The 17,043-nt window shown below is 36.7% G+C and overlaps 2 protein-coding genes and 1 pseudogene across 2 annotated transcripts, besides 10 other annotated features; all 3 read left to right on the top strand.

The window, feature by feature from the left end:
- Positions 1-17,043: part of a sequence feature (sequence corresponds to BAC RPCI93-25N24) that runs on past both edges of the window.
- Positions 2,482-2,501: a microsatellite.
- On the top strand, positions 4,167-6,692 carry Tb927.2.1210 (retrotransposon hot spot (RHS) protein, putative; the record flags this gene model as incomplete). Its single annotated transcript, XM_946404.1, has 1 exon — positions 4,167-6,692. The coding sequence occupies one exon, from the start codon at positions 4,167-4,169 to the stop codon at positions 6,690-6,692; it is 2,526 nt and encodes an 841-aa protein (XP_951497.1).
- Positions 7,934-9,751, top strand: Tb927.2.1200 (annotated as a pseudogene).
- Positions 10,476-10,811: a mobile genetic element.
- Positions 11,152-11,181: a sequence feature (AT_rich).
- Positions 11,856-11,893: a microsatellite.
- Positions 12,373-12,393: a sequence feature (AT_rich).
- Positions 13,155-13,174: a microsatellite.
- Positions 13,965-15,704, top strand: Tb927.2.1180 (retrotransposon hot spot (RHS) protein, putative; the record flags this gene model as incomplete). Its single annotated transcript, XM_946403.1, has 1 exon — positions 13,965-15,704. One exon carries the CDS (start codon positions 13,965-13,967, stop codon positions 15,702-15,704), a length of 1,740 nt encoding a protein of 579 aa, XP_951496.1.
- Positions 16,396-16,465: a sequence feature (A-rich).
- Positions 16,556-16,585: a sequence feature (AT_rich).
- Positions 16,726-16,757: a sequence feature (AT_rich).

Below are 17,043 nucleotides of genomic sequence, written 5' to 3'. Positions count from 1 at the left end.
GTTTTTGCTCTGGGGGTGACGGTAGTGCTTGGCGTTTCAACGCATTTCGGGAGGTTTCTAAAAAAAAGGTTCTTGACACCTTCTGCCGCCACTGCTCTGTGAGAGGCATCACTTACTCTAAACTCAACTGGTGGTTTCTCCGCATTCCACAAACTCAATGCGGCCGATGCGCAGCTATTCGGTTTAACAGCGCCGCGCCGCTCCTCCTTTGCCGCTTCGTTTCCACCATTCTGTGGAATTGGCGGGGAGGGTGCGTGACGAGTGCCTTTCACATTTGGAGTCGGGCATCATGTTTGTTAAATACGTATTAAATGATGCCTAAAATTAGTGTGACAATGATTGCTGTTGTGTATTTGTATGCACTTAAAGGACACTAGCGGCTGATCTGTAAGTGGTTACGTCTGGTTCCCTCTTTGTGAGTTTGGAGTCAGCTGGGCAGCAAATATTCGACGAGTAGATATCACGTGTGTTTTGATACTCTTAGTTCTAGGCTAGCAGTTTGTTGAAACGGCACGTGAAGGAATACATTTTTTTCTTTTTCTTTAAATAACCAATACATTGCTTTGCAAGGGTCTCATATGCTGAGTGTTTCGTCAAGTGGCTTTAACTGTGGGATTGAAGCCGCTGATATCGTTTCTAGTGTTGCATGCAGTTGAAGAGCCATTGTTTTTTCTTGCACATTGACAGACGCTCATTTGTAAGAAGGGTTGTGTGGTTAACTCCTTTGTTCGTTCTTTTTTGAGGAATGTCTGGCCCCTGTTGGTGAAGTCTTGAGTATTTTCATCCTGCTTTCTTCTACGAGAGTAACTCCTCAATAAAATAAGAAGCAAGAATGATATTTTGCCGCGGCATCATTGCGAAAATTCAGAACTGTGAAACTAGTGACTAAAAATAAGAGTTAGTTTCTTGTTATAACTTTCACAAAAAGTATCATTCATAAACATGTACGAAAGTTAATGAAATCAGAGGAAGTCAAAAAAATAAAAAAAATACTGAGTAGACTGTGGTACATGCTTCATAATATATTGCTACGATTCAAAAAGCTAGTTATCCGCTACAACACCTGAATTCTTCTTTTTATTTTTTGTTTGCGCAAAAAGGAAAAAAAGGCAAATGACTTCCCTTGTAGAACAAGAATGCTTAAAATCTGGGACATGTTAATACCGCATTCCGAGTCAAGGGACTGCCGATTACATTTCATCATCACTACACACACACACACTGAGTAAATATTGGAATGATTATGTTAAGAAGATGGCACATATGTATATTCGAGTTGTATTAGTTTTACCACATATGTGTATTATGTACTCTTTATAATTCAAGTGTGAGGGTGGCGAATTATAATATGTGGTAAATATTTGTATCATATATATTTGTGTTTTTACAAGTTTCAATTTTATTTATGTTTCTATTTTTGATTAATTTGTGCTTACATCACCAGTAACATCCTTTACTGTTTCCCTGTTTGAACATTTTGTGTTTGCATCTGACACTCACAAACAAGTTTTAATCTGTATTATGAAACTGTGTTCTTTACATTACCTTTTGTTTGATTCTTTTTTTTCCATTTTCCAAAGCTTCATGTAATGATGCAAAATAGAAATGATTTGATTCTATTATTCTTAGGAGGAGTGTAATGTCATAGGTTTGTGATAATTTATATGTTAAGCAATATTATGTGCAAATTATGTAAGAGCAAATATATATATATTATTTGTATTGTGACATATGGAATCCTGAAAGCATATGAAAGAAATTGCAGTAATTCTCTGTGAATTATATAAGGATGTAAAGGCATGAAAGGAGACCGTGTGAGGAAAATTGAGAACTTATTGATTATAAGTACTATCACATTTCTTTGCAATTCCACCATGTGTTGAATTATACAGAAAAGTGTATTTTAATCACTACTGAACTGCAAATATAGTGAAGGAAATATCTCAAAGATATTGTCCCAATGATTTGTATGTTTGTTTATTTGTGGAAAATAGTTTCGTGATGATGTATTTGGCAAATTAAAAACTTTATGGATGATTAGTACACACACTGCTGCACGAGAAACTGAATGCAGAAGGAAATGAAATTATTTTTATTTTGTGAACGATATTGAGGAATCTCATATGTGGAATACTTCCAGTATGAGAGAATAAGAAAATATGTAAAAATGCAAAATGACTTACAGTTGTATTGTAAAGAATAATGAATGATACTCATGAGTTACAGTAACACAAGAAATAAAATAAGGCAGACACTTTTGATAGTAAATTGCAACATGCGTAGTGACACTTTACCAATATGGCTTCATATACCTCATGTAGTTTATGAATATATTTCAAAAATGGAAACCCGTTGCTATCATTTTCAGATACTCAATATTTATGCGGGATTATTTCCTATTGGCAGCATCGAGTTTATGTTTACAGCTATGAAGTTTGGGTGAATGAATTGCACTCATCTGTCAGTAAATGAATTCGGATGTTATTTTTATTTTTATTTTTTATTGCATGCAGCTGTCGCTTTGTGTTATGGATTCTCGAGCATGTCAAAGTTATCATCAGTAACTTCCTTCATGCATATAAAAGTGTAATCAGGCATTGGAAATGTAATTGATGGTAGCAAATAGTCATTCAATACCTTTTTTTTGAAAATGTTATATGAGTTACACTTCCTTTAAATTGTACTGCATGCAATACCCATCGTAACATATGTATGGGATTATGTGAATTATTATTTGAAACCATTGGAAACTTAATGGAGGAGGAAGGGAATGTTGATAGAATAATATTTTTGATATTTTGAATTATTTTATCTTCCATAACTATTGTGTTTAGGCAATTTATTTCTACTATGACTCGCTGTTACATATCCTCATGCAGGTGCATAATGTAATTATATCCTTTCCTTTTTATAATGTGTAATTGTTTTTATTTGTAATCCGCCAACTATTGAATATTTAGAAGGGAAGTGCGAGACATGTTTCATTTTATTATCTGTCAGTTCACGCTCATTCTCTTTATTACCTTTATTTGTTATATATTTTTTCAAGTTGTTTCAATGAGTTGTTTTATTTTTTGTTATTATAATAACTTTGTGTATATGAGCAATAGGAAACTTACAATGATGATACAATAGGTGTGGACACGTACTGAAAGGGAATTGTCTCATTACATATTTAATCTGTGTAAATGAAAGGAAGTGAAATTTAAAAATGTGTTATGATAATCTTTTACGGTTTCCTCAATTAATTGTATTAATTTTATTCCAATTATTTACAATATGTTGTATCATCGCTATCATGGAAGATGTGTGAATGGATTCAACACCCATGGCACATCAGATTCATGTGAATATGTGGGGCTGAATTAGTTGTTGTTAGTTGTGAACAGTGAGGAGGCAAGTAAATCAATTTTATTTTAACTGAAGGCAAAATGATGTTTTTGTTTATAATCAAAGTAAACAGAAATACCTTCTGGTTATCTGATGCAAAAAGACTATCAGTTTTTTTTACCTGTCCTACAGACATTATTTAATATTCTCCTTTGGAAGTCAGTGATTACACGGGGGAGGGGATAAGTGATTTATATTTTCAATAAATTCTTTCAATGCAAGTGAATGTTACGTATTGTAAAAATGGGGAGGGTATATAAAGAAGCAGTTGTGTAACCGTGTGTATCCATGTGTGTGTATATCTTTGTGTTGTGCCGATACTCTATTTCTTCGCTTCATTAATATCCATAAATTTTTTGTTTATTGTTTTACTTGATTTTAATTGATAGAATTTGACTCTCTTTAAATATTGATTATATATACGTAGTGTTGATGCAGGTATATGAGGCAGTAATATTTTTTGTTTCCATATTATATATGGTTTAAAAAGAATGATACAGGAATATATTACATTTAGCACATGATAATGAAGCAAGGGAAATATTTATTTACAGCTGCTATATTTTGAAATTGTTCCTCTTAATACCAAATACATTATGATATCATATTATACAAACAATAGTGAATAAACATTAACGCGCTATATTACATTTGATATTATGTTACACTGTTCACCCGCTATTGTTTCCTTATCTATTATTTTAATTCAGTTAATTATAATTTCAGAGAAAAAAGAAAAGGAAAGGAAGTTAAGTTACGTTAATATTAAGAGAGTTATGTCAAGGGCAAATAGTCCCGCAGCTCCACAAGGAAATAATGAAAATCCACAAGTGGCAGGTAATTTTGGAGCAGCCATGAGGAGACCACGGGATGAAAATGTACCGCCTCCTGCTGCTCAGCCTCCACAAATACGGCAGAGAACTGAAGGGGGGCCCAACTGGACTATGGATAGTAAGGTGAGGGATGTGCTGCTGGAGGATTATGCGGGTTTGAGGGATATGACAGTGAACGATTTTATTCAGAAGTTCGTTGGCGGGACTTTTGCGGTGGCTGAAGCAGAAAATGTTAGGATGCCCATTTTTGTTCAGAGCCCGGAGGATTATATTTTGGATGCCAGGCTTCTAGGAAGGGTACGGGGCACTGATGAGTTTAAAACAGTGAAGACAGCTATTGATCTGTCTGAGAAGGTAGACTACCTTGACGAAAAGGAAATTAGCACCCTCAGTCAGTGGGAGGAGAAGGGAAAGGGAGAAATAAGGGAATTTGTTGGTCCCGTGGCGAGGGGAAGGTTGGATGCTGCAGTGATAGCCGCCAAGAGAGCGGAAAAGCGAGCTGCCCAGGCATCTGATGGTGCTGTATACCTTGAAGGAGTGTATGATTCCATTTATAATGCAAAATGGAGTTATGTGATGTCGGGTTATGATGAAGAGCCACTTGGCATGAAAGTGTTCGATGGAAGACCGCCACACATGTGGACTGAAGAAGAGGTGGATATAAATCCTCTTCCTGCGAATCTTGATGCACGAGTGCCGGAGAGACCTTATGGTTTAGAGATTTTTGTTCTCACTTCGGAGAAGGGTTGGCCATACAACAGGTTTGCATTGGATGACGCTGAGATATGCTGGGAAAATTTTAAACATGTATATATCCGTCGTGAAATTATGCGCGTGTGGTATATAATCCAACGAGGGCTGCAAGGAAGGTGGGTGGAAAAAGCTGATATAACACCGAGACATATTGTTATTGGTACACCTGGTATTGGTAAATCATACGGTGTTGGATCATTTTTGCTTCATTCATTGCTTCACTTCCATGAAGGAATGTTTGATGTTGTTGCGTATTTCACAGACGGGATCGCCTATTTAATATATAACAAGAAACCCGGGGAAGAGGGAAGGGTTGAGGAATATGAAGACGTGAAAGCTGCTGTTAGGGTCATAGCTGCGTTAGTATTCAAGAAAAAAAAAGGGCACATCATTGTTGACATATGCAAGAATGCGCAGACGCCACCCGATGGTCTGCCGGTTCACGCTTGGGGTGTAACTCTCCTCACTTCTCCGGATGAGGCCCATTTTCATCACTGGTCAAAAGACAAGAGAGACGTAGGAATTATTATAAACTGCGATGATGTGCGTGACATGAAGGCATTTGTGGCATGGACTAAGCTGTCTGTAGCATCAGGCTATGCGGCACTTGATGAAGAAGCTCAGGCGAGGATTGTAGAAGAACTTGAAAATGAGTGGGAAACAATAAAGAGCCGTATTAATGTGGTTGGGCCAGTGCCTCGTTGCGTTTACAACAGCGCGGGGTACACAAAACGTGTGTCTCAGGCAAAAAAGATGATAACGTCCATCAATGGTGACAACAAAAGTCACTACGAGGACATAATGGGGAAAATTGCCGATTGGCGAAATGATAAGGTAACGCACAGGTTAGTGAAAATCGTCCGTGTGCGAGATGCCGGAGAGAGCGTCGATGAATACCGCTGCCGGCCACTTTCGGTTTGCATTGGGAATGCTATATTTTTCAAACTGCTTGCCATTGATGTGGAGAAAATGGCTATCTGTCAAGTTACGATGTCAGACGAGAGTGCCGCAGCCAACGTGTTTGAATCAAGGGCGTTGCTTTCGCTTCTTTTCCCTCGAGTTTTTAAAGTTATCGCAGAAAACTTAAAATACCTGCAGCGGCCTGGCGGACTGGAAGAGAAACGATGCATACTGAACGACATGGCTCCTCAGCAGTTGAGACTCATTGGGCAGAAGGCCTTACCTGCGACCCACCAGCAACCAATTGATAATTGTGAATACATGGTTCTCTACCGCCCTGCCACAGGCAATGAACCCGTGGTGGATGGCTTTTTTTTCGTTGAGGGGCGGTTCAGGAGAAACCGTGACGGAGCAGCGCCACCGACCACTCCAAATATAGCTGTGCTTTTACAAGTAACCAAGTCGGAGAGGCACCCCACCACTACGGATAAGGTGAAGAAGTTCCGAGAAAACATGGCAAGATATTTTTCTGATTGGGGTGCGTTTTCCCGCAACATGGTTTGGGAGATGATATACATTAATTCGGTTAACGGTGGTGTGATTACAAGATGGCAGCTTTGTGATGGCGACAACCCCGCCGAAGCGGCAGATATGTGGAGAAACATGGCTCAATACCAAGTAACGTTAAGGGAAGAAATGCAGGGGCAGCTAATGCGAGCATATAGAGATGAATGTTGGTATCGGGATGCTCCACTTCTGGCCATGGAGCCTGCGCCGCAGCCACGCAACGAGCAAGCGGGAGCGCAAGGAGGGTGAGACGATTTCATAGCATTAGGTGAGGTGGAAGCTGGGTAAAAATATCCGGCCTGGTATGTTATGGTGAACGCAAGCAGTCAACAGTGTACGGTGCTAATGTGGGGCGAGGCGGCGTTTTTTCATTTAATGTAAAATTGAGTTGTCGTATCATTGGGAGGCCAGCAGTCCTGACTGCCAAGACAGGGTAAATGGCTTTGTCTTAATGCTTGACATGACAGGATGCGCTGCAAGGGGGTAATATTCAGCAAATAGCGGGTGTAGTAATCATCTTATTCTTTTCAATCAGCAATCAAATGCGGCGGTTAGTGCAGGAAAGGGCGTGGTAATTTACATAGTTGTCGGAGGTGAGGGAAGGGATGTGGAAATGAAGATGACTAATGAATAGTAAAAGTAGTATTTTATCGGCTAACGCGTAACTGGAGTTAAGCCACACCGTAATCTTAAGGGGCACAGATGAAGACAGAAATAATGTTATCGACGGACGTAAGAAAACATTGTAACGTTTTGTTTTCATTTGTGCTGTTACTAACTAAAGGATTGGATTATACTACACTAACTTTTCACATCTTCTTTTCATTTATACAATCTAAATTTTCCATCCGTGTAGAGATAGGGATCTATAGTCCAATGATAAAAAGAACAAAAATGTAATAGTACTTTTTGCTTCTTTGCCATCCGTGGTAGAGAGAGCGTATTGGAAACATGCCTCAACTAAAACTCCTCTGAGTTGTGTTTCCAGTAGGTGTCATGGGAGAGAGATTGTGACGGAGTGAAATATGCAAACATTAGAAGCAGTTACTGGATGTGCTGTTTCATATACGAGCTGTTATAATTATATTATACATGTTAGTTATGGTTGCAGTTATGGAGCAGCTCTTGATGGTGTTCTTCGCAGACACGCAGCTGGTGACGTGATTTCGTCCATTTTCCTCTCTTTCTTTTTCTTTCTTCAATTATTTGTCGGTGGGTAAACATGCTATGATATGTTGTCTTCTCTTTCCTTATAATCACTTCTGTTATCCTGGTTGAGGGTTGGCAGTTGGGCCTCTCTCCACACGTGGCAACCTTAAACTTATGTTGTTGGTTGCCTCCAGCAGCAAATCCCATATCATCATCAACATTGATACGAAAACAATGCAGTGATCATATGTAACGGCAGCAGTGGAGTGACCATGGCCTCGTCTATTGACCCACATGTGCGGATCATTATTTCTCTATTCAAGTCAATGTGGGAATGGTGTATGTCCCTCCTTGCGATACCCCAGAGGGTGAAAGTTGTTGCTGTTTGGTTAATAATTTTGCTATTCTTAGTCAGGTAACACTAGACATGAATAATTTGTTTGTTGACACGCGGATGCGTACAATATTGGAGTGGAGGAAATAGATTATATCAGCCTTAACGAATTTCTTAAATACTACACAGTTTTCCTCAATGAAGCGCTGATGTGCGTTTATCGATACATGAGCCGTTTGTGTCAGGATGTATTACGAACCCTGAGGAACACAGGCCGCTTGCATCCACACGTTTCAATTGCGATAAATGACCGCCAGAATAGTGTTCGAATTGTTAGTGTCGGCGGAAGGATCGTGAGGTTGTATGTTTTCGTTCGCGATGGGAAACACGCTGTAATTTCTCAACACCTGGATAACTTGAGTTCAAGCAAGTGCTCGATTAACGATATTTTAGCTGAAGGTTTGTTGTGGAATTCATTGACTTATATGACGAAGCGAATGTCTGTCTTTTAGCAGTTCACCACAAAGACATTGAGCAGTACACGAGACTCACTTGGAGTTGTCGCTAGCATTATTCTCCTTTCCACATCACAATCAATTTGTACGAAACACATTACAGTCAGCCATGGGCAAGCAAGCTGTTGGAACCATTGCGTATAATCAGTACATTATAAATGGACACAGTACTTATGTTGAGTGCTTACTCTCAACTATCCCTTTGCTGGACGAAGGCTATGAACCTAAGCAACTACAAAATATTAGGCGCAGGAATTAATACGATGGTATGCATTATGAGCTATAGAGGTTACAATATTGAAGACTCAAAGGTGTACACAACCGCAGTTCGCTCAATTGTGGCTATGGGTGGTGTGTTTTTTGTAAGCATGAGATGAAACTGGAAAGACTTCCCAACGGTGAGTATGTATGATATAATTCTTCCAACAGATTGGAATGTTGCGAGACACAATGCTTTTAGTAGTGATGGTATTGCCAGTAGTAAAGGTGCGGCTGTCTGTCAGTTTGATATTTTTGTAAACAAATAAACTCCCGTGCCTTTCAAGGAACCAAGACCTAATTTTCTTGAATATAATAAATACCCTCAGCCTGCTGTTGTGAACCAAATGTGGTCATCTCTCACCTTCCAGTGACTCGGATATATCAATGGATGTAGAACAATAAAGTTAAAGTTGCCACGAGAGAAGTTTGCGGTCCCGAGGTCTGAAATAAGTTTTCCTCACGGCACGGTCTGGAGGGAGTAGTGGATCTCATGACTGATGGTGTGTTAACATGCCCTTCAATGAGTAAAGGCATTTGCCCAGATATGATCATAAATTCTCATGGATTCCCGAGCCGTATGACAGTTGCAAAGTTGCTGGAACTCGTTAGCTCAAAGGTGTGAGTGCATTCATGAAAAAATTCGGCGATGACACTGCGTTTGGGTACTGATAGGGATAAGGAGCTGGATGAGGAATTGATACAACATGGATACAATTATCTTCAAGGAGATGATGTATATTTTCCACTCGGGCATAACGGGGAAGATGATACGCACTTATGTTTTCTTTGACCCCATTTATTACCAACACCTCAAACACATGTTTACTGATAAGATTAATGTTCATGCCACTGGGCGGACTCCGTTTCATGCTGACGAGGTCAACTCATTCAAAGTCGATTCCGCAGTTGAGGTTTGCGTATTGTTGAAATGAAAAGGGATTACATGATTATATATATATATGACGCATCCAACCTTCTCAATGAGAGCGAGTTCCTTGTGATCTCATACCTCTTCACAATTTATATTTGATGCTGCTCGTGTGGGTTATAAATGGTGAGAAGAGGACATGTAAGGGAGTGTGTTGAATAACGAACTAAATAGTGTTGACCAATCAGTGCAAATGAGTGAAAGTGATCTCACCAAGGTGCACATGTGCTAATAGAAAAAATGAAGAAAAGGGGAAAATTAATTATTATGATTGTTACTTTGATTAACCGGACGAATCAACAACCACATATATAATTTTTGTGCGGATCATAACAAAATGAAAGAGCTGTAGAAAACACATGCATTATTATAGAACCAAATTATTCCTGTTAGTACTCGGAATGGTTGGGGAAATGTGTAATAAAACTGAAAACGTAATATGAAGAAATTTGGAATTGCATTTGGATTGTTTTTGGTCACTGCCTCGTCACAACGTTGAGTCAACTTTTTGAATGGAGACGTGAGTTAACACAGCATGGGATCTCATTTATCAATTAAGGGAAAGCAGAGATGAATGTTTTATTTTCTTCTTGAGGCAAGATTGCATGACAAGTTGTCAAGATATTGTATTGGCTGATGCAGCTTTTGGACCACACGTGTGAAACTGTTTTATTTTTCTTTGTTTTTTTTAAAGGAGAAACTGAAACATTTACTGCTGAGGATGTGCGGTTATATTCCTTGTTTGTCATGTGTTATTTAACTGTGTCATCTGTTGTTCTGTCTTCTGGAGGACATTATGCAAAAAAAAATAATTACAATTTGTTGAGATGATGTCGTGTATTTTGAAAGCCTGCATTATGAATGGTTTTGGTCATAGGAGTGCAGAGTATTATTTTGTACGGTTATATTTCTCTAAACACACCTGTACTTCCCGTTTATTTACGCAGCTGTCTGCAAGAGAGTGAAATTTTTAGAAAGCCCACACAACACAACCCTCTTCGCCCCGCACAGGAGACGGGTTAAAGACGCTTTCAGACACTTCCGCTTCGTTAGTAAATTATCGTTTCAATTCATATTTTGTGTAGGATAATGAGGAACGCTTACTGTTTATCCAGCATGATAATTATTTCGTATATCTTTCTTGTCGGTAGTAAAAAGGGAAGGTAAGAACTAAACTATTCATTATTTGTTATTATTGCTGTTGAGAGCTATGACTATGAGAGATGGCTTAGGTAGGATGTATGAAATGCGTCACTATATACTTTATTGAAGGTGTGACGGTACAGAGCGATTCAAAATAAGAATTGAAGGAAATAACGATTAAGTGATATAAGTTTTCTCAGTTATTTTACTATTGTTTGTGAAGTACGCCTATTTAAATTGAATCCTCCGCTTGAAGGAAGATATTAACATTATGATACCTTCACTTCATCCTAAACTTACCTTATTGTATCGTCTTACTTTAAATGAATGGAAAGATGTTCATGCCTGATGTTTAAACGCTTTTGCATGTCACATCTGATTATATATGTATAAATATATTTATATATTCATGAACTGGAAGAAATAAATAGTAGCGCCGTCACTTTTGCTCTCTCAAATTATAAACATCGAGAGACATTCATAGTGCAGAGTTTATAATTTGAATTAAACACCAACATTTGAATAGTTTACTCATGCACTAATTTATTACACACTTCAATGCATCAGAAATTGAATAATACTCGAAGTATTTATTATTGCTTGCTGGAGGCACATAACCGGTAAAGCAGTAAATATTATGCCTTGCAGTATTTTTATGAAATTGGAGTTTAATGAGTGTAGTGCCTAACAAATCCTTTAGTTATATCACACGCAATTGTTTTACCATTTAATTCTTCTTTTCTATTTTTTCTTTGTTCCTCCTACTTGTCACTCAAACTTCGTACAAATGGTTTATCCATGAGGAACTTTATTTAAGCTTTCAAAACATGCTTTGATGTTGTTATTTCTGTTGTTTTTTGTTAAAGGCATCCGCTGCTAATTATCACTTCAGGTGTCAGATATTATGGAATTGAGAGTTTAATGTTGTCAGCTGTCGTGTTATATACAGAAGGAAAATTACTTGTGAGAAAAGTTGCGTAATATTTCTTGATTTTTATTCTTCTACTTTTTAGAGAATAATATAATGCATATATTTTGTTTGTGTTGTGCCTGATTTGTTACAATTACATTTCATCATTTCTACACACAGACACACACACACACACACAGACATACATACTGAGTAAATATTAGAATGATTATGTTAATAAGATGGCACATACGTATATTCGAGTTGTATTAGTTTTACCACATATGTGTATTATGTCCTCTTTGTAATTCAAGTGTGAGGGTGGCGAATTATAATATGTGGTAAATATTTGTGTAATATATTTTTGTGTTTTTATAAGTTTCAATTTTATTTATGTTTCTATTTTTGATTAATTTGTGCTTACATTATCAGTAACATCCTTTACTGTTTCCCTGTTTGAACATTTTGTGTTTGCATCTGCAATTCACAAACAAGTTATAATCTGTATTATGAAACTGTGTTCTTTACATTACCTTTTGTTTGATTCTTTTTTTTTCCATTTTCCAAAGCTTCATGTAATGATGCAAAATAGAAATAATTTGATTCTATTATTCTTAGGAGGAGTGTAAAGTCATAGGTTTGTGATAATTTATATGTTAAGCAATATTATGTGCAAATTATGTAGGAGGATATATATATATATATTATTTGTATTGTGACTTATGGAATCCTGAAATCATATGAAGGAAATTGCAGTAATTCTCTGTGAATTATATAAGGATGTAAAGGCATGAAAGGAGACCATGTGAGGAAAATTGGGAACTTATTGATTATAAGTACTATCACATTTCTTTGCAATTCCACCATGTGCTGAATTATACAAAAAGTTTCCTTTAATTACTACTGAACTGCAAATATAGTGAAGGAAATATCTCAAAGATATTGTCCCAATGATTTGTATGTTTGTTTATTTGTGGAAAATAGTTTCGTAATGATGTATTTGGCAAATTAAAAACTTTATGGATGATTAGTGCACACACTGCTACACAAGAAACTGAATGCAGAAGTAAATGAAATTATTTTTATTTTGTGAACGATATTGAGGAATATTATATGTGGAACACTTCCAGCATGAGAGAATAAGAAAATATGTAAAAATGCAAAATGACTTACAGTTGTATTGTAAAGAATAATGAATAATACTCATGAGTTACAGTAACACAAGAAATAAAATAAGGCAGACACTTTTGATAGTAAATTGCAACATGCGTAGTGGCACTTTACCAATATGGCTTCATATACCTCATGTATTTTATGCATATATTTCAAAAATGGAAACCCGTTGCTATCATTTTCAGATACTCAATATTTATGCGGGATTATTTCCTATTGGCAACGGCGAGTTTATTTTTGCAGCTATGAAGTTTGGGTGAATGAATTGCACTCATCTGTCAGTAAATAAATTCGGATGTTATTTTTATTTTTATTTTTTATTGCATGCAGCAGTCGCTTTGTGTTATGGATTCTCGAGCATGTCAAAGTTATCATCAGTAACTTCCTTCATGCATATAAAAGTGTAATCAGGCATTGGAAATGTAATTGATGGTAGCAAACAGTCATTCAATACCTTATTTTTGAAAATGTTATATGAGTTACACTTCCTTTAAATTGTACTGCATGCAATACCCATCGTAACATATGTATGGGATTATGTGAATTATTTTCTCTTGCTTAATACGTGTCTGGTTTGAAGTGTGAAGATAATGTTTTATATTTATTTTTACTTTTGGTATATTTTTAATTTTGTAAGGTAAGTAAGGCACTTTTCTGTATGCAACCGAGTATTCTACGTTTTGCATGATTTATCGCTAAAACTATTGTTTCCCATTTTTTATAGCAATGCCACATTTATTTTCTTTGCTTTTTCATAAATATATATGTAAGTATATTATTATTTTTTCTGAAATGATGGTGTGCAGTAACTGGGAATTGTTGTTTGAGTTTTTCCTCCCAAGAGAAATGTTTATTCGCACTGTCATACCTTATTTGTGCTTAAGTTGCTGTGAGTTCTAAACACATGATAAGATTTGTATTGAATCCTAATTTTAGTAAATAGTTTCCACCTGCCATATTAATTCCTGATATTGATTGTATATTTGCTTTGGTTTAGAAATGTATCCATTTTAAATTCTCTCATCTTTTATCCCTTTTTTAAAATTTATGTTACAAAGAAAGGAAATAACACAACACACTCAATTAAGATTATTATTAGGAGAGTGAAATGAATCAACAGGTTCCTATTGAAGGAAGGGGTGACATTGAGGGAAGGAGACGAGAAAATGAGGAGGCTGCGCGTAACGATGCGGAACCTCCAGTAGTGCAGCAACGAGTGGAGAATAACAACCAACCACAATGGGGTCTTTTCAGCTGCGTTGACGCAGTTTTGCTGAATGGTCTGCCACATCCTAGAAATATGATGTTGAATGATTTTTTGAGGCGTAATTTTGGCAGAAGATATAATGTGAATGAAGAAAATAATGTATCAATGTCTGCGTTCGTACTGGAACCTGAAGAGTATATTAATGACGTTAATGCGCTCAATCGAATATTCGCGACAACAGAGTATAAAGTGTACAAACGTTTTGTCAGCGTCTATGGTTTCTTTGAGGATGAGGGAATATTGAATCTTCAGCGCTGGCAACAAGCAGATGAGGAAGCAAAGGTCAGGTTACAGGCGGATATTCGTGGACTGAGAGATGGAGAGCGCCTTTGGATTGTTGTCACTAACATGTTGAATGATGCACTCAATGAAGCAAGGGAACGAGCTGCTCAAACAGCTTGTAGTGCTGTCGAACTGAAAGGATTGTATGAATCCATATATAATGCGAAATGGAGTTATGTGATGTCGGGTTATCATACAGAGCCACTTGGCATGAAAGTGTTCGATGGAAGGCCGCAGCGCATGTGGACCGAAGAAGATGTGGATATAACTCCTCTTCCTGCGAATGTTGATGCAGAGATTGAGGAGAGACCCGATGGTTTGGAGATTTTTGTTCTCACTTCGGAGAAAGGTTGGCCATACAACAGGTTTGCATTGGATTACACTACGGGGCGCAAAGTAGTATTTCAGCACGTATACATCCGTCGTGAAATTGTGCGCGTGTGGTATAAAGTCGAAAAAGATCTGAAAACATGGTGGGTGGAAAAGACAGCTCACAGACCACCGATACATATTGTTATTGGTACACCTGGTATTGGTAAATCATATGGCCTTGGATCATTTTTGCTTCATTCGTTGCTTCACTTCCATGAAGGAATGCTTGATGTTGTTGCATATTTCACAGACACGATCGCCTACTTAATATATAACAGAAAGGGTGATGAAAGAGGGAGGGTTGTGCGGTACGAATATTTGAGAGCTGCGGTCAACGCCATAAATAAAATGAAATTTGAAAACAGAGGACACATTATTATGGACATAAGGTATGCAATGCAGCAGCTTTACACTCAACTTCCCTCTGATGTTTGGAGTGTAACTATTTTCACTTCCCCGAATAGTTCCCACTTTGGTAACTGGACTACAATTACGGGAGGCCGCCAAATTATTATAAACTGTGATGATGTGCGTGACATGAAGGCATTTGTGGCATGGAAAAAACTGTCAATACATACAAGGGAAAAGGTATCCAACAGAAGAAGACACGAATTGAGGAAGGAAATGGAAGATGAGTGGAGAATAGTGGAGGGACGTATTAATTCAATTGGGCTTTTGCCTCGTTATATATTTGTTTTAAGCTGTTATGAATGGCGTCTGAAAAGAGTTCATGATGCGTTGGAAACTATGAAGAAGTCGGATGAATATTCCTATAATGATATTATTGAGCATACCGCTGCCTGGAAGAACAATGAAGTTACGGAAAAGTTGGTAAAGGTTGTAAGAGTAAAGGGAAATGTTGGATTTATCGAATCATTTAAATTTCAAGCTCTATCACTGATGATTCGAAATATGATGATGAGTTAAATTGTGCTCTTGTGTGTTAGTGAAATGCGGCTTTGTAACATATGATGGATTCGATACCAAAAACTGTATTTATACTTTACTAATGGCTTATGCATTGTATACGTTTCCTTTTTCTTCGAGTATTTCATGTGGTCACAGAATTGTTTGAATTACTTACCACACGATGGGAACATGTGTTTAACAATTTAATTATTATTTTAGTGGCATGAGTCAGTGAATGTTTCAGTTTATTCATTGCAGATGATTGTCTTTGATATCACAGGGTTCCATTATTCAAAATAAATACATTGCGATCTACAGCATCTTGGACTTCAGTTACTTTATTTTGATGGATTTCTTTTGTATCTTTTATGATGGGAACTGCAGGAATATTGAGGGGATTACGGAAGTGCGGAGCGGTATGTTAAAAAAAATAAAAAAAAAGAAAAAGAGCACAACACTGTCAACAGCTACATCGCAACAAAACGAATAAGTTTTTTTTTTTGAGTGAGCATCGGACAATGCCAAATGACATTGTAGAATATTATACAAACATATCTGGTTCCTTTACATTAATTTGAAGGAACACATTGAGATGTGACAGTTTTTGTTTGTGAAGGAAAACATTGATAACATTAAATTGTGAGTAACATTTTGTTATTTTTACATTCCTCACATTACAGTTAGTTAAGCATAATTATGTTATATTTCCTTAATTTTTATTTTTATTTTTTTAACTTGAAATTTTACTTTTACTTTTATTATTTAATTCTTTCTTTCTTGAGGGTTGTGAAGTTAACTATGTTTGACAGTAGCGAATAACTCACAGGGGTACCCTTATGGTTTCATGCGAAGTTTTTCTTTTTTTCATGTTTATTTAAAATAAATTTTTGTTTTTTTTTGAGTCCCACATGTAGCCGACAAACACTGGGCAGAATCATTGGAAGTTTGAATTTAATTATTTTCTTCCAATGCGTAAAGGTATTCATCTGTTGGCAAATGTTTATATATAGCAATAGAATATATTCTGCACTGCTTGCTGTATTTTAATTTATTTTTATTATTTATTTTATTGCATATCATTATTTTACAGATGCTATAATGAAATCATTGTTATTGTGTCGTTTCAGGATATTGGGCCACTTATTATTTAAAGTAATTTCAAATTATGATTGTATTGAAACAAGTGCATCTTAGTGAAGAATATGCCTCTTTTGATAATTCATATCTTTTTCTCTTTTAATTTTTCATTTTCAATTTAGTGCTATAGTTTTAATTCCATGCGTATATTTAACAATGTGGTATTGTTCCATATGGAATGTATCGCCATGGGTTACCATTCACACATTAGTTACTATAT

The sequence above is a fragment of the Trypanosoma brucei genome, chromosome 2 (assembly GCF_000002445.2).
Source record: "Trypanosoma brucei brucei TREU927 chromosome 2, complete sequence".
Classification (NCBI taxonomy): Eukaryota; Euglenozoa; class Kinetoplastea; order Trypanosomatida; family Trypanosomatidae; genus Trypanosoma; species Trypanosoma brucei.
This window is presented reverse-complemented; position numbering and strand designations above follow the sequence as displayed.